This window comes from Megalobrama amblycephala, linkage group LG3, assembly GCF_018812025.1.
Source record: "Megalobrama amblycephala isolate DHTTF-2021 linkage group LG3, ASM1881202v1, whole genome shotgun sequence".
Taxonomy (NCBI): Eukaryota; Metazoa; Chordata; class Actinopteri; order Cypriniformes; family Xenocyprididae; genus Megalobrama; species Megalobrama amblycephala.
Genome location: NC_063046.1, coordinates 62,351,716 through 62,378,865, shown reverse-complemented (window position 1 = coordinate 62,378,865; position 27,150 = coordinate 62,351,716). Strand labels below are relative to the sequence as shown.

The window sequence follows — 27,150 nt, the reverse complement described above, 5'->3', positions numbered from 1 at the left end:
CTTTGTGTATTGAATGCATCTTTTGTAAGAAACATTCATGTTTGCTGAGAGAGGTATGTAATGAAACCTGTAATTACAGTCAGCCAAAGGCACCAGAATGAGAATATTTCAGCTGCCTGAGATTCTTTGAGAGTTTGATGGTGTTTTAGTGTCAGTTTCAACTTCTTATAATCATGTGCGGTTAACTTTCGTTTTGCAGGAAAAGAAGTAAACTGGTTCTTAAAAGACATTAATAATTTCTGTGTGCAAATACATCAAACATGTTTTTCATTAAGAAAATGGAAAGTGCATGAATATATATTGACAGATTGTCAACCTGCTTTTTAGTGGGGTTTTAATTTAAGTTTAATTTCAACCTGCTCCAACATGCCTGTTAAACGTGTCATAGATTACTGAACTGGAAACAATTGGAAATATGAATCTGCAGGTAAGCATCTGAACTGCATATTGTTCAGAGAGATAATTTCTTTAAACGTCTGTTAACTCATTTTCTGAGGCCATTGATGTCTGTTTTCTAATCCAATCATTAGAAGTACTTTTTAGTTTATCAGAATATTGAACATTATTCTGTCACACTCACAGCTGTCATAACTTTCATTTTCAGAGAAATGGAATTACTTTTCTGAACACTGCTTTACGGAAAATCCTCCCTGACCTTTTCCCAGAAATCCATTTTTATGCTTTTCATCATGTTTGGTATGGTACATATGGTGTGTTTTTTTTTTTTTTTTTTTGTTCATAATGGTTTTATAGATATAGCAGTTTTCAGTATAGTGTAGTATAGTATAGCATATTAGTTTAGTATGAATAAACATTTATTATATACATTCAAAATTATCTTGTGTTATTATTTATTTATTTATTTATTTATTTATTTATTCCAACAAACTTCCTCAGTCCAAAATCAGTTGGATTGACCCTTATGTACTGGAATATGTATCTCTGCAAGAAAATATAAAGCAAATATATGCATTATAAATGTATAATAGGCTAAACATCACTTTCTCTTTGTAAGGGAGTCATTTATTTCACAACAGACAAAAGCACTTCAGGTGTAACAGGTTTATGACATAAAAGAGGTGTGATATTTCACTCAATAAAAGGTCTGTGTTTTATCTGCCACTGAAGAACAGCAGACTGTCAGCAGAACGGTAAGACAATTCACACAGTTTTAAGAAAAATATATTTATTTAAGTGTTGGAAATACAAGTGTACTTTAAACAGACCCTTTTCACAGACTGTGATGATGTATTTTCCAGCTCAACTAGCTTGGTATTTCTTTTTTTAGGTTGGTTTTCCTTCTTTTCTTTCCTTTTTTTTTCTCCGACAGTGAATGTATAACACTACACTTTTGTTGTATTACCTTACACTGAATTACAGAGAAACGCTGCTGTGTTGAGCGAGAGGAGAGCATTTCTCTCTTCTGATCAATGTAATCAGTCTCTTTATATTGATTTCCTCTTTTGGAAAATCATAGAAACACTAGTTTTTTATTTTCATTTTTTATTTTGCTATTGGATTTGAAAACTAATTGAAGTATACTTCAGGTACACTTTTAATAATGTGCATTTAAAGACATTATACAGATATCATACAATACTTATTAATAATTATATTAAAACACATTTTAGTCTTAATAATAAGAAATGTGCATTGTGCAGTAAAGTACTCCAAATAAAGTTTAATTGTATTTTTTATATCAGCATGTTTTAAGCAATATGTCAGTAAATATGTTAATGGATCTCATACACTGTAAAAAATTACCGTGATTTTAACAGTAAAAGACTGTAAAAATGCTGCGGTGAAAAACTGTTAATTGGTTTACAGAAAGTTTCCGTACTATATACGGTGAATAACTGTAATAGATCTAACGGTACATTTAATGTAATTTTACGGTAAAATACCGTTAAATTCACAGTTTTTGAAAGTGAAAAATAACAATTCATTGTAAAATTTAGTGAAAAACCGTAAATTGACATTCCCACAATTCCCTGCGTGACACTTCACATTTGATATATTTTTGTTGAAATAACTCTGTTTCTTCTTAGTTTTTCTCATTTTTTTCTAATCAGTTATGTACATTAGGGTTTTATGTTACATCTAATGTTGTTAAATTAATGTTTATTGCATTTTTAAAATTTCATGCATGTTACCATGATGGTGTTTAGTGTGTGTGTGAATGACACTGTGTGCACCTTCTATATGTTAGTGTTGTCCTTCACCACTGTGTTTGGTGACTGTCAGTGTATTATAAAGGTACAAAACAGATATTAGTACTTCATTAGGTTGGTAAATTAACATTATATCAGTTAATGAAATATGTTATTTTTCCGTAAATTTTACTGGGATTTTTTTTACAGTGTACTGAAATCCAATGTTAAATATACATATTTAAAATGTAAAATTCACATGTAACTCCGTAAGTATGTTTACGGTTTGATGTCATTTTTACAGTATTGTTCTGGTAACCACAGCTGCCGGTATTTTTCCGTAGAAACAACGGGATTTTTTTTACAGTGTATATATATATATATATATATATATATATATATATATATATATATATATATATATATATATTAGTACGAAATAAACATTAAATATTTTTATTTATTTTACTAGGGCACTCAAACATAGAAACAATAACAAGGATGAGTGCATGAGTAACTTAGTTTTGTAATGTCAGTTGTGATTTTGATGCAACATAATGTTTATAATAACCTCAAATCTTAATTTTACTTTGATGTAAATTCTCTTTATATTAAATCGTATTTTCACATTGACATAATTTCAATAAAAAACGCAAAGGTAAGACAACTGGAACTCTTCTGACAAATGAGTTAAGAGGAAACAGCATCACTCACTAGACTTTAGTGAAAATGGGGGCTTATAAGCCTCAAAGCCATAATATTAAAGCACATAATATGATTTGACTGCGCAAGAAACCAATGCCAACAGTAACAGCAAAGAAATGTAATGCACTCACTAAATGAACTGGTGTCAAATGTTCATATATCTAAACAAATGCGTGTTACATTGTATTTGAATGGAAGAGCATACGCGGCTGCGGGCCAGGCTAATGGTGCATTGCACACTATGAGGATGACAACAAATCCTCAATAAATAAAGTTCTTACAGTAACGTGAGGGTGCTGGCAGAGACCCGTGGAGAGAAATCCCCCACAACTATGGCGGGCCGGAAGGTCCAAAAATATGGCTACCGACTTCTTCTTCTTCTTCTTTCGGGTTTAATGGCGGTTGGCAACTAATCTCAAAGGTGCATTACCGCCACCTACTAGACTGGAGTGTGGGCATTAGAATGACATCAAAGGAGAGGTGAAGAAAAATTAAATAAGTAAATAAATAGAAATAAAAACTCATATAAAACCTTTACAAAAGAAAATTCCTTCCTATTAAATTCTTTCACTTAATCCAGTGTTTTTCAAAAACAAAATTAATAAATTGTGTATACCCCCAGATGATTTCCCTAATAAATGCTCAAGTGTCATGCTTTGTTCATCCATCTGTGCCTTTAATTCTGCCCGATCTTCTTCATATTTTTTGCAGTCTAACAGTATATGCTTCACTGTCTCTTGCACATTACACTCAGTGCATAATCCAGTGGGATGTTTTCCTATTCTGTGCAGTGTTGTATTTAAACCAGTGTGACCCATTCTAAGACGTGAGACTAACATCTCTTCCCTAGGGCTTCTGCCCTTCCTCATACTTGTGATTACTTGATTTTGTATGCTGTATAGATGACGTCCTGTATCTGCTGTGTTCCAATATTCTTGCCATATATTGAGTGAATGTTGCTTTATGATGGTTTTGACCTCTGCTCTACTTATTGGTACTTGCACATCTACTGTTTCATGCTTTATAGAATTTTTTGCTAGCATATCCACAACTTCATTTCCTTCCACCCCGACATGGGCAGGAACCCAAAGGAAGGAGACAATCACTCCCTTATTATGAAGTGTGAGAAGCAAGTGAAGTATTTGATAAATGAGATCTTGTCTACATGACACTCTCCCAGATTGAATGCTTAATAATGCTGATAAACTGTCTGAGGCTATAATAACACCTTGACTCTGATGATTTTTCCCCACCCACTCTAATGCCAGTAAAATTGCTATCAACTCCACACTATAAACTGACAGATAATCTGTAGTCCTCTTTTTAACTACTACTTCATACCGAGGAATAAAAAATGCTGCACCAGTGCGGCCTGTTTCCGGCTGTTTTGATCCATCCGTAAAAATGAATAATTCCTCTTGATATTGCTCTACATATTTTTGAACTATTATCCACTGCGGCATTATTTTTGAGTTTTCTTTTAGTATTTGTTGTAAACTAACATTTACAGATGGTTTTATAAACTTCCAGGGTGGTATTGTTGATATTGCCACAGTGGGTCCTATTTGCAACTGATTGAGACCTGTATTTTGAGCCTTAGCATCCCCCACCCATCCGAAACTGTAAAAACTGCTTTTATTATGCTCTGCGCATTCTTGCAAGACAGTTTTTGTGGGGTGCTCCATACTATGTCCTTGTAAATTAGTCCAATATGCCAACATGATCTTGACCCTCCTAATACGTAGCGGCATCTCTCCTGCTTCCACCTGTAAAGCGGCTACTGGTGATGTTTTAAATGCCCTGGTGCAAATCCGAAGGGCCTGTGCCTGCTCCACATCAAGCTTTTTAAGGTTAGTTTCCGATGCTGACATATACGCTAATGAACTATAGTCAGAGGCAGTTCTCATGAGAGCCTGATAAATGTTTATTAGTGAAACTCTACTCGCTCCCCAGTCTCGCCCTGATAGACATCTCAACACGTTGTTTATCTTCTTACATTTATTTCTGACCTTATCAATATGCTGACACCAAGTCATCCTCTCATCAAAGAGAACTCCTAGAAACCTCACCACCTTAACCTGTTCCAAATCCTGTCCATACAATTTCAGTGGCACTACTTTGTGGCGCTTAGAGAAGCATATAACTTTAGTTTTTGGAATTGATAGTTTAAATCCCCATTTAGAAGTCCATTGTTCAACTTTCTCTATTGCATTTTGCATTTTCTTTCTAAGATATTCTACATTTCGACCCCTAACCCAGAGTGCTCCATCGTCTGCATAAAGTGACTTACCTATATTTCCACTTACCTGATCAAAAATGTCATTTATCATAATATTAAACAGTATGGGGCTGCAAACACTACCTTGTGGGGTACCATTTTCCACTATATGCCTACTTGAATACTCTGTACCAACCTTAACTTCTATTGTTCTTCTGTCCAGGAAATCTAATACCCAACCAAATAATTTACCTTTTATTCCTAATTTGACAAGTTTTATAAGAAGTCCATCCTTCCACAGCATATCATATGCTTTTTCGACGTCAAAAAACACAGCAATTACACTTTCCTTATTAGTTTGTGCTTTCCTCACTTCTGCTTCTAAGCATAAAACAGAATCCATTGTTCCCCTACCCTTACGAAATCCAGACTGATATGCTGAAAAAAGACCCTTACTTTCCATATAGTAACTTAACCTATCTGTTACCATCCTTTCCATGACTTTCCCTAATTGTGATGTTAACGCTATAGGTCTATAACTTGACGGGTCTAAAGCATTCTTACCAGGTTTGAGTATTGGGACTATCACTGCCTGTTTCCATTCAAGTGGGATTCTACCTTCATTCCATATCATACTGATCAGCCTTAATACTACCTCCAGTGATGCATCGCTCATATGCCCTAGCATGCTATAACATATAGCATCTTTCCCTGGTGTTGTTTGTCGCGCATTTAGGATAGCCCTTTTTAATTCAAACATAGTAAAAGGCAGATCCATATCTCCTCCTGGTGCAAATCTACTGTCTTTCATTCCAGGGTTTTCCAACAATGTCTGGTTCCTATACTGGTTATCTATTGTGGATAAATTTCCAGAACTGTGGATTTTCACAAAAGTTTCTACCAAAAGCTCTGCTTTTTCTGCATTACTAACTGCATTCTTATTATTGCTACATAACACTGGCATTTCGACCTTTCTACCTAATCCACTCATTCTTCTGATTGTTCCCCATACGTCTAACAACTTAGTTTCACTTCCAATTTTATTGCAATACTGTCTCCAATACACACGTTTGGCTGACCTAATCATTTTCCTAACTACCGCTTGTGCCCTTTTGTAGCAAATTAAAGTTTCCAGTGTGTGATGAGCTTTAAGCTGCCTAAATGCTTTATTCCTTCTTTTAACTGCTATTCTACAGCTCTCATCCCACCAAGGCACCCTTTTTCCCTGTTTATTTCCTGTACTTTTTGGAATTGTTTCTTCTGCTATTTGTATAATGGCTGCAACTACTACACTATTCATTTCCTCCACATCTGTTATATCGCTACTCAGTATTTCCACACATTTACTCTCACTAATTTCTTGAAATGTCTGCCAGTCAGCTTTATTTAATTTCCACCTTGGTATTTTCATTTCCTCATCCTGGTGTACCTCTATGCCAATCCTAGTTATTATTGGTATTGGTATTATTGGATTATAGGTAGTGATCACTACCTTTTACCTCCCATGCACTAATTCCTGCTATTTCAATTGATACTAGTGTTAGATCAATAGCACTTTCTGTATTACTTGTACTATTATACCGTGTGCCCTTTCCATCATTTATACACACCAACTCCTTATCATCTATAAATTTCTCTACTTTTAACCCATTTATATCTGTGTTTTTACTTCCCCACAATGTGCTGTGTGCATTAAAATCTCCACATACCATTATTTTTCCCTGCATTGATCCACAAACTAATTCCAACATATCAGTACTTAATTTACTGCAAGGGTTGTAAAAATTGACTATTTTTATACTGCTTTGCCCTGACCATACTTCAACTACAACAGATTCATGTTCTTTTCCTTTACTAATAACTTTATATCTTACCCCACTTTTAACAAAAGTTGCTACACCTCCACCTTTTCCTGTTTCTCTATCTCTTCTAATTGAAGCATATCCGTACAAAACAAAGTCCAATTGTGGTTTTAACCATGTTTCTTGCACACATATTACATGAGGTCTATCTGCTAAATCTAAGACAAAACTCTTGAATTCCTGTCCATTTGCTATAAGGCTTCTGGAGTTCCATTGCAATATAGTTAATATCATAAAGAGCCACCAACCCATGTCTGCGAGTTTGTACTTCCTGCCACTATCATTTCTTCCATTACCTCACAACTAAGCCCTTTTATTCCTAGATATTTTTCCGCTGATTTAACTATTATTTTGATCTTTTCGGTCTTCCTGTCTGTCTGTGCTGAGCAGTTTATCACCTCAACCATAAACAACACAAATTCATTTTTGCCCATAACTAACAAATCCTCCTTTGCCTCAATTGTCTCACACTTCCCACAAGACCCACTTTTATTTTCTTTGAGATCTGGTTTATAGGCTTCCTTTTCCTTAGACACTTTCTTTACAGCTTCTGCGTAAGTTATTCCTTGCAGCGATCTCACTCGCTGCACCTCCATTGCCCTCTTGCTAGCTTCACATCCACGGTAGGCTGAACTGTGCTCCCCTCCACAATTACAGCATTTTACCTTTACTCCTTCTCCACATTCCCCATACTCATGCTCGCCTGAACACCTACCGCATCTTTGTTTACCCTTACATACTGCTGCTACATGGCCATATCTTTGGCACTTAAAACATCTCAGTGGGGGAGGGATGTATGGCCTGACCTCATAGCTCATGTAGCCTATATATAACTTACTTGGAAGTTTTGCTTCATCAAACTTAATCATCACAGACAGGCTATTGCACTTCTCCCCATTTCTGGTTGTTTTAAGGCGTTTAACCTCCAGCACTTTTGCCCCTGTTACATTGTCTCTGATTTGGTCTTCTGTGACATTTACCGGTATTCCTGTGATAACCCCTCGAATCAACGCCTTGTTTCCAGTCAAGATGCACTTTATTCTCTTGCCATCTATTCTGTTCAGTTCTATAGCTTTTTCTTGTTGCTTTTTATTCCTACAAAAAAATCAGCAGCGCTCCACTTCTTAATACTTTTGCATTTTTAACCTCGCCTAACAATTTGTTTATCGACTTTGTTAACTGAATCGGATTCCACTCACCAAACGATGACCCCTCCTGAGATAGTTTCATGATCACTTTATATTCTTCCTCTTGTTGTTTATTTGCTATTGTCACACTTTGTTCACTATCTGTTTCATCTATATTAGATGCTACTTTCTCCTTTTTTTTCCGTTTTCTTGACCGCATTACATTCCAAACACTCCTATCTCTCCCGCCTTCTTCTTCAAATCCCATCTCACTTCCTGTCCCCTCACTTCCTTCCGCCATCTCCTGCCCAGTCACAGTCTAGCTGTTGCCTTCCACAACATTAGATGAAGAGAAGTCTGGCTACCGACTTGTCGCGGGAATTCACTATTCAATTGCCAGTAGCCACTGAATTTACCACTGATAAGCCGGCGGTGCATCTGTATACACACTCTCCTCACGCAGCAATTGACTCTCCTCACGTTTCTTTTCAAATACTGTGATGGTGCAATAACTAACTACATCTAGTAAAGTTTATCATTTTTTGTGTTGTAATTGTAATTTATTCTGAAGCAATATTCCCATCAGTGTTCTGTAAACTGTTGTTAAGATGTAAACTGTAAATAATCAGATCTATATACGCTCCCTTAAAGGGATAGGTCAATCAAAAATAAAAATTCTGTCATCCTTGCCTTACCTTCTAGTTGTTCCGAACCTGTATGAGTTTCTTTCTTCTGTTGAAATAAAAATATATTTTGAATGTCAGTAAACAAACAGCTGACTGTAGCGAGTGACTTTCATAGTAGGAAAAAAAAATACTATGGAAGTCACTGGTTACCATCAACTGTCTGGTTACTGACATTCTTCAAAATATCATCCTTTTTAGTTCAACAGAAGAAAGAAACTCATATAGTTTTGGAACAACTAGAGTTAAGTCAATTATGACAGAATTATAGGTTTAACTATCCCTTGAAATTGATTGTCATGGCATGGTGGGAAGAATCTTCTTTAATCTAATTTTGACTGTTAAAGTTTTTTTTTTATTTGACACAATTAAAAATTTTACTACACCTGCTCAAAAGCATTTTTTTAATTCATGATTATTCTTGCATTGTTGACAATGAATAGAAAGGACCAATAAGAACAAACACATCAAGTATAGAGTGTTTTCACGACGCGTCATCAATCCGGAAGTTGGCCATTCTGGCGGTACTGAACGTAAACAAAGCCACGGAACCGAACGGAGCACGTAAATTTAGCTGATTAATTCTGCTGAAATTGGTCGATTATTGTCGTGTTTTGGACTGTACTAATCGGTCGGACCGGGAAAAACATCTGGAGTAGCTATAGACTGCCAAAAGTTATAACAAATCGATGAGAAGAGTGCAAAAAAAACTGAGGAAAGAAGGCGACAAGTGATCATGTCAGCGAAAATGTCTGCTGTGTAGAAACTCAAACTGAAATGGCTGGTGATTTTATAAATTCTATGACCAGTTTACTTCAAAATCTGAAAACATTCAGTTGCGTTTGTGTTAAATTCTTCTAGGGTATTCACTGATGTTATTGATGTCATGTTTAAGATATTTTTTGTACAATAGACAAGTACAAACACAGTATACCACTGTCATTAGAACAACAAAAATGTATTAAAAGAGCAGCAGAACAGTTGGGTATGCAACAACTTTTTACTTTATTGTATGATGTACAAAAAATTGAAAATGTACTCAATTCTGAAATAAAACTAACAAAAAAGTTATCTTTGTGAATTGCCCAAAACACACATTACATTTTAAAAAGGAAATAAAATATTACAATACAATTTTCAGCCTAATTTAAACCAAAAGTGCCCTAAGTGCATAAGAAAAAAATCTTTACTATGCTTAGCTAGGCCGCTACAAGAATCCTCCCAGACTTTTCTGCAATTAGCCAGTATTTCAGGGTTTTTTTTCTCAAATTCGCTGGGAAAGTACCTGCAAACCTTTGTAACATTTAAGGTCCTCAGCTGTGTATGGGCTTTTCGGAAGACGGACGTCAGAATTGTCGAATCGTACGGACCTTTACCACCCATTTACTTTAGTTTGTCAAAATATTGCGCCCTTTCCTGCTTACCAAGTGCTTCTCTATATGATTTAGCAGCTTCCACGCGTTTTTTCCGTGGTTTACACATAATACATTAGTAGAACAACGTCTTATGTTGTACATTAACCGTGCAATCAGCGTGCAATCCATGCTGTTATTTACATCCGAGTATCTCCAATATGGCCGCGCATCCGGGTAACTGACCAAACCGTGACGTAGGTGCAAACGCTCTATTCAAGAATATCAAGAAGTTAGTCATATAACGAGGGGTTGTGTTAACTAAAGCGTCCGTCATTTACCGAATCTTAAAAACAAGGGTGGATAGTTAAAAATCTTTTCTGACAAAAAAAAAAAAAAAAACACAAGCAAGAACAAATTTTAAACCAAACACGGCAATTTTCATTTTACCTCTCTGTGCGCGCACGCGTTTGTGTTTATGAGAGAGGGCTCGCGCAGCATTGAGACAACGGTCATGTTAAATGCATAAGTAACTAATGTGCTAGTTTTCATACAAAATAAGTAGGCTATGTAACATAATTAGTTACTTTAGTTAGTATTAACATAATAATGCAACACATGTAGGCTATATATGTTTCTCAACACTGAGAATAAATAAATAAACGCCTGTTTCTCCAGACTCGCGCTTGTCAGTCAGTCACACATCACAACATTTTCATAATCAACGATTTCAATTTTATTTAGATTTGTTGTTCAACATTACTTGTACATTTTATACTCGTTTACCTTAAGGTGTCAGAAGTACCATGACTGCTGTATTGTCCTCGCTTGAGAATTCAGTCACAGACGGCGGGAGTGGAAGGAGGGATCGAGCGGGATTTTGTATTGCTGTCGATTTGCAGTCTCTTTTTATTGATAGGCTGTACGCATTTTTCAATCATCCCCTCTTGCTATTTAGGGAAATGAACCAGCGCTCAGATTGGTCAAACTCTTTTGCTGGATTTGAGTACTAGGCGTGCACAGAGGAGTCACCGGGTTTTTGATTAGTATAGAATGACAAATCGTACCAGCGTACTTTGAGGTCAAAATGCGTACCTGGTACGCAAAATGCGTACATGTTGGCAGGTCTGCACTTGTATTTGTCCATTCTGCACACACTCACGAATGTAATGATAGCGAATGTCTGTGTGCTTAGTTCTTGAATGATCATCTGGATTCTTTGCAATTGCAGTGGCTCCTTGGTTGTCCTCCAGGATCACCACTGGCGTAGCATCCATTCCAAGATCACTCAGTAGTCGTCTAAGCCAGACACATTCTTGAGATGCTTGACTAAGTGCAACATACTCAGCTTCCGCTGTCGAAAGAGCAACTGTTGATTGTTTCTTGCTGCACCAGCTCACGGCTCCTCCACTCAGTAGAAACACATTACCGGTTGTTGAGCGACGATCGTCCTGATCTCCAGCCCAATCAGCATCTGAGAATCCGATCAAGGTTCCAGATTCTGACTAGCGAGTTCTGTCGTACCCTTCAAGTACCGTAGTATCCTCTTCACAGCCGTCAGATGCGCAGTACTTGGATTTGCGTTGAACTTTGATACAACACTCACTGCTTGTGCTATGTCAGGACGTGTTGCCAAAGCAGCATACAGTAAGCTACCTACCATCGACTGGTAGTTACTTGAGTTCACAGGCTTACTGACACTGTTGTCCTTTTTTAGCTTCTGATTCACATCAGCTGGGGTTGCAACGGGGTTAGCATCATGCATGCCATACTTTCGAAGAATTGCTTCAATGTAATGCTTCTGATGAAGAAACATACATTTCTTCTCCTTGTCATGGATGACAGAGATACCCAAGATATAGGAAATTTCTTCCATGTCCTTCATCTTGTAGCGCTTCTTAAGAGCAAGTTTCAGATCTTCCATACTTTCCATCGACTCTGTGATTAGTATCAGATCATCAACATACACAGCTAATGTCTCCAGCTCCTGTCGAGATCTTACAAACACACATGGGTTGGATGTACTCTGATTGAAGCCAATGTTCTTCATGAACTCTGTAAAGGTTTTGCTCCAGCAGCGAGGAGATTGCTTCAGCCTGTACATTGACTTCTTCAGTTTGCATACCAAACAATTTCCTCTCCTGATTTGATGTGTCCCTCTGGTTGTTCCATGTAGATTTCCTCATCCAGATATCCATTCAGGAACGCAGTTTCTACATCCATCTGATGTACATGTAGATTATTCTGAATGGCGAAAGACAGTAACATACGAATTGAGTTAAATCTTACCACGGGTGAAAAAGTCTCATCGTAGTCAGCACCATACTTCTGTGAGTATCCTTTAGCAATGAGTCTGCACTTATATCTTTCCACTCGTCCATCACTCTGATGCTTGACTTTGAACACCCATCTAGATCCTATAGCCTTCCGATTCTTTGGTAGCTCAACTAAATCCTACGTCTCATTTCCAACAGCGATTCATATTCCAAATTAGCCGCATCCTGCCATTCCTTTGCATTAGGACTCATCATTGCCTCTTTCAGTGTGCTTGGTTCTTCAACACAACAAACACCAGCATAATGATCAACTGTCACCAGATCAGCAAACTCATCATATCCAAATCTCTTGGGTGGTTTTCTGATTCTGCCGCCTTCTCTAGCAGTCTTATCGACAGTAACATCGACTGATGTTGTCTTGTCAGTTTTCATGTTAACTTCATTCTCAGAAGAAGAAATGTCCACTTCTTGTTTCCAGTCAAAGTCTGACTCGTTGAAGATCACATCCCGACGAATTAGAATCCTTCTTTTTTCTTTGTCGAACAATCGGTAGCCCTTCGCATTGTTGGGATATCCCACGAAACGTAGCTTCACAGCCTTTCTTGTCCAGTTTTCTTCTTTCTGCATCTGGAACATGTGCATAAGCTACACAATCAAACACTTTCATGTGACTTACATTTGGCTGTTTATCATACCATCTCTGGTAGGGTGTCTCTTCTTCAGAACAGATGTGGGCAGCCTGTCCTGTATGAGAGCTGCAGTCGCTACTGCCTCTGCCCAATACGTCTTTGGTAATTTAGTGTGAGAGAGCATGGTTCTTGCTGCTTCAATTAAAGTGCGATTTTTTCTTTCTGCCACACCATTTTGTTGAGGTGTGTGAGGCACAGTTGTTTCATGATGAATACCTCGAGCCTTCAAGTATTCTTGTAATTCTTTAGAAGTGTATTTTCCACCATTGTCCGTTCTTAGTCTGCTCACTTTCTCTCCACACTCATTGGAGAATGTTTTCTCAAATTCCTTGAATTTGTTAAGCACTTCACTCTTCTGCCTCATAAAGTATACTTTGCAACATCTAGAAAAGTCATCGATAAAAGTCACAAAATACTTTGACCAACCTATAGACTCTGCATGGGACCACAGACATCACTATGAACCAACTGCAATTTGCGTTTGGAACGGATTTCTCCCACTGGCTTGTGAGGCTTTCTAGACAGCTTGCCTTCCACGCAGGCTTCACAGAAGAGAACTTCTTTCTCTGCAGAAAAGTCCATTCCATTCACCAGATTTTTAAGTTCCTTCAATTTGGTGGTGTGACCCGGTCGCTAGTGCCACACGCTGGCTGTTACTAATGCACTTGACGCACAATGACAGTCGGGTGAATTTCCCTCAATATCCAGCTGATACAGCCCATCAGATCTTTGTGTTCCCATTCCTCTGAGATCTCCATTTTTACTACGGATGTAACAGTGAGATTTTTTTAACTGCACTGTATTTCCTCTTCTAACAGCAGCTCCCACTGAGAAGAGATTCCCGGATGGCTTTGGAAAATACAGCACATCAAACATCGTGACATTTTTGACATCATCCACTTTGAATGTCATTCTCATCTTAACATTACCAAGTCCTAAGGCGTCAACCACTCTGCCGTCACCGAGTTTCACTGACTGTGGTTTTGAAAATTGCTGGTAGTTTTGGAGGATTTCTTCATGACACGTCATATGCTTTGATGCTCCAGAGTCGATCAACCACTCGATCTGTTGTGTCACTTTATCCTGGTTAGTCTCTTTAGAGATAAAAGCACTCTCAGACGAATCTTCTGAATGTTCACATGTTACGTTTTTTGCTTTGTGGGTTTTATTGCTTTGGAATTTATTCCTTTTTGTTTTACTTGGACAATCACGCTTGATACGTCCCTCTTTCCCACAATTGTAACATCTCCACGATCTATCAGTTCTCACCGTCTTGGATTTGGACTGCATATTACCGCCAATCTGCGTTGACATCGCTGACGCACCACCGGACGCAGCACCGCCATAGTTACCATCAGCAGACATTCGCTTTTGTTCTTCATTTATTAATGCTTGCTGAACAAACTGTAGCGTTAAATTGTCCAACTTGGTTTCCAGACAAGTGAAGCATAGCTTGATGGCAAACTACCCAGCAGTGTTACAATCTGATCCTCCTCTTCAATCACAGCACCTATCGCTCCTAGCTGATCAGTTAGTTCTTTCATCCATTTCAAATGGTCAGTTATGCTTTCTCCTTCCTTCATTTCACATCTGAAGTACTTTTTCTTTAGAAACAGCTTATTCGCAAGAGGGTCTCTCTCAAAATGTCCTTTTAGCGTGTCCCACGCTTCTTTAGGTGTCTTGCAGCTTGTTATCAGATATAACTGGGGTGTACTCACATTTAGCACCAACACAGAAAACGCCTTTTCTTTTCGTTTTTCAAATTCTGCTCTTGTCTGTGCATTTGCTCCCTCTGACACGTTGTCAGTCTCCGTCACCATGTCCCATAGTCCTTTCGCTTTCATCAAATGTTCCATTTGAAATTTCCACGTTGCCCAGTTCTCTGGCCCGCTCAGCTTTTCAATAAACAGTCTATCCTCCATTGTGAATTCCACAACACTGTTTATATCACACAAAATCCTGTGTAAAAGCAACCTTTTTTAGCGAGGATCTGGGCCCATAACCTGTTGAAGTTTCATGTGCTTTTTATTCACCGCACTGACAGCAGGAAGTAACAGAACATCAGTTATACACTAGATGGCTTAGTACAACAGTGACACCTATTGGTAAATTACTATATTACAACATGATTTGTCTCAGTCATTACAATATATATATATATATATACTTTGTTAGATTTGCAATGTTAATAACTGTAGAAATGCATCATCACAGTCTGTGAAACTATATATATATATTTGTATAAGACAGTGAATGAGTGAATTGAACCATCAGCTGTTGTTCAATAGCAGTTACAGCAGTGCAGTCTTTTACGGAGTAAAATATGACACCCTTTTATGTCATGAACCTGTTACACCTGAAGTGCTTTTGTCTTTTGAGAAATTAATGACTTAAAGTGATCTTTATATTTGATCTTTATATCATTTGACAAATATAGTAATGATTATTTTTAATTTTTTTTGCCATTTTCTAGCAGAAATACATATTGCAGTACATATGGGTTATTCCTACAGATTTTGGACTGAGGAGATTCATTGAAAAAAACAAAAAAAAAAACAATCTGTTACTACCAGAAATGTTACTAGCTAAGAACAACATGCTAGCAGAAGATGAACATTTAGAAAGAACTTTAATAGATATATCAAATCTATTTAATAAATAAATAATTAAAAAAAGCATTTTCATGTCAATTTTAAATTGACACAACAGGGTTGATTTGTTGTGTTTTACTTTATTATATAAGCCTTCTAAACTGACGAAAAAAGAGAAAGGTTTATGACTGAACCTTCAGTGGAACTGACTGCAACACCTCTGGGTATTCTGGTGGAGTATGGAGTGATGTCCTGGAGCCCAGAGATGACTCCAGTTATCAAGTTCAGTTCTGAGATGACTCCGCCATGGCTTCCTGAACTGCTGGCTCCGGCCTGGATCCCTGTACCACCAGTACCACCCTGGAGGCTTCCTGTTCTGCACAAGATGGCCCTTGTCAGTCTACAGGGCACCCACCTTCCCACCCCTCAGATGAGGACACGCCTTCTGGGAGGGGGAGGGTACTGTCACATGTTTGGTTTATTTGTTCATGTTTTGAGTTTGTTTTGTCATCTGCTTCTCTTTTCCTTGTTAATATTCTAGTTTGTTAATTAGTTTATTCACCCTCTGTTCCCTGCCTGTTTGTCTTCCTAGTAACAGTTTGATTAGAGTCCTCCATGTCAGGTGTGTCTTGTTATTTACTCATCTTTGTTTGCCATGTGTATATATACCTTGTGTTCTCCCTCTGTCTCTGTCAGTTTATAGTATCTGTGGTTTTCTTCTGTGTTGTTCCTGCATGGTTCCTGAGTGTTTTGAGATTAAAGTCTGCCTTCCAGTTTTCTTCCTCGTCGTGAGAGTTTCTATACCACATTACGGAACATCTGGATTGTACTGTTCTTTTTTCCATCAAGTGAACGAGGTACAGTATCATCTGCAGATGTTTTATTTTATTCCGTTTGACAGTGTCATTTAAATTGTATGTGTCTGTCATTGTCTGATATAATGGCACAGTTTTGGATTTTCAATAATATTATATCCGAATCAGTGTAACGCTCATCTGTGATTCAGACTGATGCTGTAACACATCTATGTATTTATTTAATCTGCATTAGTGATGGGAAGTCCGGCTCTTTTCAACGATTCGGCTCTTTTGGCTCGGCTCATTTAGCTCCTGAATGGCTCTTCATTTACTATCACTGAGCCTTCTATTTTAGCCCAATTTAGCAATTGCGAATGGTTTGTGTTGGTAAGCAGACTATTATTCAGTGTTTTCATAAAAGCCTTATCTTTATGCACTTTTTTTGTTGCAAAAAAATACACACTATTATGTAACATTTTAATCAAACTTAAATTGATCAATTAAACACAGAACAACCGCAAAAATATCAAATAAATAAAGGCATATAAGGCAAATAAATACAGGCAGATGCTGCTTCATTTTCTGTTTTCACTCATTTCTTAATTTTCTCCCAACACGCTTGCATTTAAATCCGGCTCCCCCACCTCTCTCTGTCACTCTGTGTACCTGGCCTGTACCACTACTATCTTTGGAGCGTGTGTCCCCTTCCTTCATTCACATAATGGTATGATCCTAGTCCGTACTCCCATGTGATTGGCCGCATGGTGTGCCCATCCAAATAAATTCCTGCCCCTGCCTGTGGCTTGGAAGATTCAGCTCTAGAGTCTTGTGTTTTTATCACAAATCCTTAAATGATTATTTTCTGGTGCTGATCAAATGACTGTGCGATTCTGCTGCTGTTTGCTGTCAGTCTCAGTCTGTCTGTGTGGAACGTGACACTAATGTGAGATGATCAGAGAAATGCAGAGCTTTGAGTTGATTTGAATTCATGTCAGTCAGTGATCATTCATGGTTTTACGGTGCAGCTTACAATTAGTTTGTATTTTGAATAGATGACTGGAGATTAAAAGAGTAGAAGAGACAGTGTGAGAAAATCAGAGTACACTCGGACATTTTTTGGTGGTGATGTAAGAGGTTTCCGAAGTGTCATTTGTGGCTCACGTTAATAATGCAAGACAAAACTTGCTTCCTAACCACCATCTGCTGGATGGACACATCTTATCTCACTGTGTTACAAATTAAGACGACTTTTACAGGGTCACATTTCAAATATTGCACAGTCTGCAATATTTGAATGGGTTTGAAAGTTTTGTCCTCTATCAACCCTGGCTCATTAGTTAAGGACTTACTATACATAATTCAAATACTGTTTTACTTTTATTGTTGCTATTTGGGTTAATATATTGTTGTGCTAATGTCAGTCCTAAAATACAGTGATTGTCCGGGATCTTTAGAGGATTTTAATCGGTGTAGGGAAAGAGACCTACTGTTAATAACTGACTTCTTTAACGTTTCCCTGTAGTCAATCATTTCATACCTTAAAACCCATCTTTGATCACCAAAATGACATATTTAAATGTTGTTTCCTGTGAAAAAAAAATTCTTTATTCCTTAGCTCATTGCAAAACGTTTCTTTCACTCTTTAGAATCCAATTAAAGAATGCAAAGCCTGGAAACAAAAATCTTCTGGGGCAAATTCCAAAAAATTGGCATTGGCACACTCTATGGACGTTCAGATTTGCACTCAGAAATAGACGTTTACCAACCTTCTCTCATTAATGGATCTGTTTCCTTTCCTGATAGTGATGAGAAAAAGCCTGCAGCCCAGTCGTTTATTCTTGAGAATGTGTTGCCATTCTCTGATCAAACCTACTCCGGTACTGATTCGTGGTATGGAGCTAGGCTGTGTTAATTTGCCGCTGCATAATGTTCATTTGTCCTCTGATTTGGTTTCAGGTCTGGTTAAAATTGGTGTTTGTGAACGGTTACCAGTGGAGTGTGTAAATCTCATTCTTGGCAATGATGTGGCAGGTGACAAAGTTTTTCCCTACCCGGTGTAGCGTCTGGACCAATCAGACACACAAAATTATTCAATATATTTAATGAATTACCTATGAACTCACTTTATCAAAGTTTTGTGAACCCATCCCCCTAAAACTGCAACCAGCACACAGGCCAACCTAGGTGTCCTGTTACAGATATATGGTACTTTTATGATCTGGAAGAATGCTGTAGAGACTAGTGACTCATTCTTCCTGAGAAGGACAAATAAACTCTCTTAATCCTATGTACTCTCTATATAACCACTTGGGAAATGTATAAACATGTATCCAATTTTCCCATCTCATGACTTTCCTTTTATAGGCTTTATTCTATGTATTAATTCTCTCTTTTGAACTATTTTGGTATTAATGTTCCATAGTTGCAAATATGCACTGATCACAAGATCAAACCCCCTTCTCTTCCTGCTCTTCCTCTTCTTCTCTTTTACTGACAAATGCTGACGTCAAGATGACGCTTTAAGAAGCTAGAAGCTTCTAAGGAACCCCAAGCTTGTGCCAGGCCTCGGCCTAGACCTTCCATTCACCAAAGATCCTCTGAATCCAACTGGTTCTCTTTCTTCAAGACAATATCAGCAAAGATTCAACGGGAGCCTCCACAAATTGCATCAGGACAGTTTTAATTCAACTTGGAGAGACATGCAAGTATCAAACTTAGTCTCATTATCAGATACACTGAGTATCCTTACCCCTTTTAAAGAAGGGCCTGTTCAAACTAAACTGATGGTTTGCTCAAGGCTGTTGATCTGCTGAATGTCAAACAATGCTGTAACTTCTTGCTGTCACGGTTCGCAGATGCATTGTTTCCTTCTTGTTGCGTGCTCTGTGTTATGACAGCAGTGGGTGTGTTTGTGTATGTGTGCGAGTGTGTTTGGGGGTGTGCCCAGGCCACGTGGATAATCAGTGGACCCAGCTGCCACTCATCACTCTCCCCACCTGCTGCTCATTCCCTCACCCTTTAAATACTCACCTCATTCATCTCTCCATTGTCAGATCGTTGTTTGGTGTCCTGTTCGTGGTTGTCTCGTCTGTTCCTGACCGGAGTCCCAGTTGTTCGTCGCCTATCCGTGGTTTACTGTATTCGTGCCTCGTCTATTGTCTGGACCCTGGAATCATCTCACCGCCACTCCTCTGTCACCACGCCACGTCACCAGCCGACCATCTCAGTCCCTTCGCCAACCGTAGCCTGCACATTTTCATTGACTGTGACTTTGTTACTGCTTGTTGTTTAATAAACGGCGTTACTTGCATCTGCTTCCTGTGATCAATCATGACACTTGCTTCCTGTACTCTGCTTTCTCTCTCTCTCTTGGTAAACTGTATGCATGTATGTGTGTGAATGTTAAGCCGAGTTCAGACTGCACGATTTTAGCCCCGATTTTGGCTCGCCGACAGGTTTTGAGAAATCGCCGACAAATGCCCGAAATCACAGGCAAATCGGTGCTCGTTCACGCGAGTGACAATCACGCAGTGTGAATGAGCAAAGACGCGATCTGAGAGAATCGCCGACGAGTCGCCGACGCCCGTGAGATATTTGGCATGCTAAATATCTGGACCTGTCGGCGATTCAAAATCCTGCTGTGTGAAAAGTGTTCTGACTGAAAACTACATCGGCGATGACCGACAGCCAATGAGAGAGCAAGATACAGAGCAGCGGGGAGTTATAGACCACAATATCAGCAAGCATGGCTTCGTTTCAGATAAACATTACAATTATACAAAACAAAAACAAAGCACAAACATTTGCTTGACCATCCGCAACAGCAGCACATTGAAAAGTTAGCCTATGTATTTAGTTCCAACTCTCGTTGCAGAACACACAATCCACAGTCTCCCCAATCATATCCTCCTCCATATTCTTCTTTTATTTATGTTGTTTTCGCTGCAAATCAGCGCACAGGCAATTCATATTTCAAGCTTCTTGCGGACTACTATTTTTAATAATAATCCCACCGTGTGTCTCAATCAGCTCCCTAGTTCAGCAGTCAGGGCACTGATCAGGGTATCAGCCGCATTCACTTTCATTATATACTCATTCACGACCTAGGGAGCTAGGGAGCTGATTGAAACGCAGGACCAGTCTCACGTGAGAACTCTGGTCTTGAACGCATGATATCGCGTTGTTTCCTTGTCACGTCTCGCGTGTGTTTGGTTGTGAAACGTAGTTTGCGTGCCAGACAGAGTTGTCGGCGATTCTTCCTATTGTAAAATCATGCAGTGTGAAACCTTCTGTCGCCAATCCATCAAGCAGTTTGAACACAGCAGCGACTGAATGCTGGCCAAGATAGTCATGCAGTGTGAAAAGAACAGTGACCCGACTACTTTGAAAATCGTGCAGTCTGAACTCGGCTTTAGAGTAGTTTAAGTGTTTAGTCTAGTTAATAAAGTCTTGCTCATGTCACACGTAAGGTTGTCCGTGTTTTGCGCTCATGGACTGGAGTCCCTATTCATGTCGATCCTGACTACAGGCTTTTAGTAGAATAAGATTGTTATTTCCCATAACCTGGAAATGAACATTTCTTAGAATTAATAAACAATTAACACTGTGTGTTCATTGAACAACAGGTTAATTGATTGTAATATTAATTTTATTACATTAAGTTAATTTTATTAACTGATTAAAATATTAATAATTAATTATAACTAGTTATGATTAATTATTAATATTTATTTTGAGCTAATTTGCTACACCGGTCATGTCAAATAACCCTGAGGTCTGTGATCAGTCAGTTAGGGTCAGGCAATTAAATTTCCTTTTGCTTGCCCCTCATGTGTAATTACTCGAGCACAGGCAAGGAAATATGAGCATGTAGTGGATCTATCTAATTTGTTTCAAGACTCATCTGTACGGTCAGTCGAAGCTGAAATTGTTTTTGGGTAAGTCCAAGGATTTTTCTAACCCAAGTGACATTCCTTTTTGTGCAGGGAAACAACCGTTAGTTGCTACTCAGACTGAATATGTTTATGCGGCGTTTGTTGGGTTGGGGGAATGTCTGAGCAGTGTGGTATGATTTTCCAAAAAAACGACAACAAACTCTGATGTAATCTGACCTGGACACGAACCGTTGCCATGGCGATGAGGCAAGTTCCTTGCAAAGACTTCTGTTTGATCGCGCCGGCACCTCATGCACACACAACAAAGCACTGCAAACGTGACATCACAGCTTGTTCATTAACAAAATAATACAGTCGAACAAACATATATGTCGTCATTTCTATTTAGAACATTCTCACTGTAATTCATAACTGCACGTTTATAATGAACAATGCATTAATTACAAACTGTGTACATTTTATGTAAAGATAACATGGTAACACTACAATAAGGCTTATAATGGTGTTAGTTAGTGACTAACAAGTAATTTTCAAATGTATTTTAATTGTTTTTGAGCATTTATAATGCCATAAATAAGAATGGTGAGTTGCAATACCTGCCAAATAATGTTTACAGCCCACCCACGGAAGATAGAGGTGGGATTAACAGTAGCTCATTATCATTTAAAGGGACATGCACCGAAACGGCTCACTGTGAACAGAGCTGTTTTTGACAAGGTAAAAAGGGTGTTTTTTACACAACCATTCAGAAATTTTTATCAAAGTATGTTATAGACTTTTCATGAAGACCCTAAAGAATCATACTAACTTGTGGAAAATTGGCATCTGATGTCCCCTTTAAATTAATTACCTACAGTAACTACTGACAACATGTGTAAGTAAAACACAAGCTACCAGACATGGACTGCCCACAACTACAACAAGACTGTGTCTCACCAGGTTTAGATGAATTAATGTTTAAGCTCATGTTATAAAAAACACTCATATCAGCATGGGAATAACTCAAGGTGAGCGTGGTGTTACTGTGTTTGTCCTAAGTCATGTGTTTTGTGTTTTATTTTACAGTCAAATTGGGGGAAAAAGAATGCACATTAAATATAGCATTTCTTTCATCTTTATTGTGGCTCTGGTCATCATTGAAAAGGAAAACAACATTATTTCAAAGTAGGTACTTCTCTCACTCTCCTCTTCTATTTATTCTTCTGTACATGTGAATAACAGTCAGAGAACACTTTAAAATCAAATGTTGTCATTCATTTTTCAATTTCTATTGCTGGAGAAATTGCTTGTTTGAGAAAAGATTATTAAAAGATATTAAAGGGATATTTACCCCAAAAATGATCATTTCATGATCATGTCTCATTATTTACTCGCTGCAATGTGCTTCCAAACCTGTTTGACTTTCTTTCTTCTGTGGAACACAAAAGAAGATATTTTGAAGGACGCTGGGAACCACATTGATTTTATTAGACTAAAAACCCTCATTTGTGTTTTGCAAAAGAAAGAAAGTCATGCTGTAAATGTAAATGATGACAGAATGATAATATTTGGGTGAACTGACCGTTTAGCACCAATAGCAACTATCGTACCATTCACAGTTTCTGATGTCTTCTTCAGGGTGTCTGAAAAGCTGGTAAACTTGCCAAGGTCCATCCAGCAGAGTGTCTCGCCTGCATCTGGAGGACGGAAACACGTCCTTCTGCTGGCTACGACTCGCTCAGGCTCTTCTTTCGTTGGTGAATTTTTTAACCAGCAGGGATCAAATATGTTTTACCTGTTTGAGCCGCTGCGGCATGTGGGGCGCATGTTATCAGTCAAGATGGACGGGACGAACGCCACAGTCGCTGAACCAGTGTATCGAGACGTTCTGCATCAGCTGTTCCTCTGTGACTTTTCCTTGCTGGAGATCTTTATCAAACCCCCGCCGAAGGATCATGTGACCGCTGCGCTCTTCCGCCGTTATTCTAGCCAGTCGCTGTGTGAAGAATCCATCTGCTCGCCGTTTGATAGAAAAGTGTTTGAGAAATTCCATTGCCTTGAGCGGCGCTGCGGGCCACTCAACCTGACGCTGGCCTCTCAGTCCTGCATGAAGAAGAAACATCACGTGATTAAGTCTGTCCGTGTGCAGCAGCTAGAGATGCTACGGTCGCTGGCTGAAGATCCCAGACTCGACATGAAGTTCATCCAGCTGGTCAGGGACCCTCGCGCCGTTCTCGCCTCACGAATGGTTGCCTTCTCCAGCGAGTACAAGATCTGGAAGAGGTGGGCCGTGGACAAAGACCTTCCAGTGGACGAGGATGAAGTGAGAAAACTCAAAGAAAACTGCGACAACATCCGCATGTCTGCTGAGATCGGACTCGAGCAGCCACCATGGCTTCGCGGACGCTACATGCTAGTGCGCTATGAGGACATCGCACGATTCCCCATGCGCAAAGCTGCAGAGATGTACGACTTTATAGGCATTCCCTTCACCACAACGGTGGAAGAGTGGATCCTAAAAAACACTCAGGCATCTAAGAAAGTCAGAGGAGTTTATTCCACCCAGAGAAATTCCTCTGAACAGGTGGAGAAATGGAGGTTCAGCATTCCCTTCAAACTGGTTCAGCTGGTGCAGAAAGCATGCGGCCCCACCATGACTCTGTTCGGCTACAAGTTTGCTGAAAACAAAGACATGTTGATCAATAAATCAGTGAGCCTGATTGAAGAGAGAACATTCTTATGATACTGTACATACTTCATGAAGAAGAATGCTCCGATTTATGAAGTTTGTGACATGATTGAAATATTAAGCGGAAAATGAATTACATAACTTAAGCATTACTGAACGAAGAAATATTTTGACAAGTACAGTAGAAAAGATAATTGAGTTGAAGTGAAGGACTACCTTGGCACATAGCAGGTGTTTGAGGTCTTTTCAATTGTATAACCTGTTAACCTGCACTGGCGTGCTGACGCACCGAAGCTTCTTTGTTTAAATTAGCTCAAATTTACTGTTAGATTTAATGTAATTACCTTGACAAACTATACATCATTAAAAAGATCTAAGACTCGAGCTTCAATTTTTAATCTTTATTTTACTCTCAACATCGTATAGTGACCGTTATTTGTTAATATGCGTCGGGAGTTATGAATATGAGAAACAGAGTCATTACCTTTTCATTGAAATATGAGCGTCAGCTTCAGCCATTGAGAAAAAAACTCTGTACGATCATCATGAAAAAACTCCACAAAATAACATCCCTCTGGGCTTTTAGCTTAAAAGCATGCACATTTGGAGAAATATTGATGGACTGTCATACGTTTATGTCAATTTTCTATACAGAGGAGTAATATATATTCAATTTTTACCCAAAACATGCTGTTGTCGTCATTTGAGCTCTGTATACACTGACTACTGTGTGTTCAAACCATACCAGCAGCCGGAGGGCGCTCTGTGCACCTTTAGTCCACAAACATGATGAACAAGAGGCAATCATGTGACATACACGGAAATAACAGAGGCTACCAGACATCGCTATAGTCATTGATATAAACATACAGAATGTCACTTTTGAAAGTAATAAATACACAATTGTGACGATATGTGGTTTATCTGTGTTCTTCACGCCATGTCAGGTATTCATAATAGTAGATTATATTTATAATGCAATGCTAATCGAGATAGCTTTTCTCATTGTGCAGAATAGCATTAAATTATATATTTTCTGTCAGATTTTTGATCCGAAGCCACACCACGTCACTAACTTCACTTTTATTTTCATAAATATATTTCATAAAAATACATTTCTAATAACTTTTCAAAATTTCGATTTTATTTTTAACTATTTTCTTCATTGTGACAGTAATTAATTATGAGTTTACCATAAACTGCAAAGTGTCTGCTTTCAAATGAGACCTTACTTATGCTTTTAGTGCAAAGGGTTCATGAACTGTATCTCTTTTAGTTTGGGTATGTCATTTTTTGGGATTTTCCAAAAGCGGGGGTGCTGACTAACAGGATAAACTATATGTTTTGAGGGAAATTAGCTAACAGATGTTTCTGATCTGCTTCAGTGTGTTCAGATATTCTTTGCTCCTCTCCACTGTCAATCAAAGACACAAGGATTTGAATGGACTCAAGCAGTATTTCACCAACAGATAGTCTCTTGTAATACAGCTTTAAAATTCCCTTAAAGGCACAATATGTAATTTTCAAAACTAGATGTCACTAATTAAAAACAAAGGCGTAGCTTGATGATGCGTGGATGAGCGTGGAATCATGGGAGTTGTCGTCTTCACCTCCACAGCCAATCGTGTTTTTTTTTTTCTTTTCTTTTTACGATTAAATTGTTGCGGGAGAGGGGAAATAAGAGATATCGCTTTAAGACCACTATTTACGGGTGTTGTAGTCCTTAGCGAAATGCTTCATGGGTAATGTAGTTCAGACCAAGCGTGCTCGTGTGATGAAAATATTCTCTCGCTGTGTCATGCAAAAAGGAAGATTCTCCGTTGTTCTCTGTTAGTTTATTCAAGTCGATCCACCCAGGAGCTATTGTGAACTGTAACCTTGACAACTTTACCCTTCAAGAATCAGTAAAATTGCATGTTGGTAAACTTTGTTCCACTCATCATTGCCCGAACGCGAACTAACGAGCTGTTACACCCCGCTGTGAATTGCCGAAGCGGAGAAAGTAACACTGGGGGCTCGGTCCGGGATTTGTTCGTCGCAAGTGGTGAGTCATATGGACATTTTAAAGCTACTAAACTGAACCAGACGCTGTCAGAAGAAACGAAAATGATGGAAGGTTGGGAGAGAGCGCGAATGGCGAATGGTAACGTTAAACACTCACCTGTAAATACGAGCGGCCTGTGGAATCCGACGATATTAACGGAGAATGAAGGAAAACGTACATCTCTTTCATTTGCTGACTGGCTGAATGAGTTGGATGCTCAAGAATCAAAGACTTGTAGTAATAACAATCCATTTAAACCAAGTTCTGCTCTGTGTGATGCCTCAGCTTCAGTAAACAAGTCCACATATTTCTATGAGCCGCTCTTATCACAGCAAACAGTGAGAGAAACTAATCCATTTAGAAGTGGGGTGGAAAATGAGTTAATGCACGACAGTGGAATTGATACGCAGCGTTATATACAGAGTACACCTGCAAATTTGAACTGCCCACACTTAATGTACACCGGGCTAACCGCTAAACGGATGTTTCAGGGTGCACCTGTAATGAATCACCAGCCTTGCTGCTGTGATGCTCGTATAGCTCAGCATGACAAGTGTGAGACTGAAGCTAAAACTCTGTATACAAATGATGATGATGAGCGTTGTTTTCCTGAGTTCACTAGATCCAGCCAGCGTGGAAGGAAGTCACGGCAGACATTTCGTGATCTATCGTCGGACAGCGGAGAGGAATGCGGTGTTCACAAAGAAAGGATCCCTACTTTACAGCCAGGTCAGTTTGATGGTTCCACTTCATGGAGAGAGTTTCTAAGTCGCTTTGAGGATTGCGTCAGAGCTAATCACTGGTCTGAGAGAACAATGACTGTGCAGATGAGGTTTTGTTTAGTGGGTGCAGCGGGTGCAGTAATCCACAAGAACCCCAGGTCAAGCCGCTGGGATTATGCTCGTATAGTGGAGGAAGTAGAAGCTGCATATGGCCCATCATCTGAACATGCTGCTGCCATTGTAATAGAGCTGAGGCAGAGGGTCCGTAAGGCAGGTGAGCTACTCCATGTGCTCAGAGATGATATTTATGAGAAAGTTTCCATTGTATACGCAGATCGCTCTGAGAGGGAGCAGGACTCAATCAGTGTGGA

General features: G+C 38.8%; 1 protein-coding gene across 1 annotated transcript; it reads left to right on the top strand.

The window, feature by feature from the left end:
- Positions 1-1,130: 1,130 nt before the first annotated feature.
- LOC125265896 (carbohydrate sulfotransferase 3-like) lies at positions 1,131-24,418 on the top strand. The gene is made up of 4 exons (XM_048186460.1): positions 1,131-1,151; positions 15,806-16,510; positions 22,411-22,509; positions 22,963-24,418. The coding sequence occupies exons 3-4, from the start codon at positions 22,430-22,432 to the stop codon at positions 24,065-24,067; spliced, it is 1,185 nt and encodes a 394-aa protein (XP_048042417.1). The 5' UTR covers positions 1,131-1,151; positions 15,806-16,510; positions 22,411-22,429; the 3' UTR covers positions 24,068-24,418.
- Positions 24,419-27,150: the final 2,732 nt, after the last annotated feature.

Excerpts from the sequence above, each read along its gene's own strand:
- LOC125265896 (XM_048186460.1), top strand. The coding sequence starts at position 22,430 with ATGCACATTAAATATAGCATTTCTTTCATCTTTATTGTGGCTCTGGTC. Across the intron at positions 22,510-22,962 it reads GAAAACAACATTATTTCAAA|GGTGTCTGAAAAGCTGGTAA; the intron begins GTAGGTACTTCT and ends TGTCTTCTTCAG.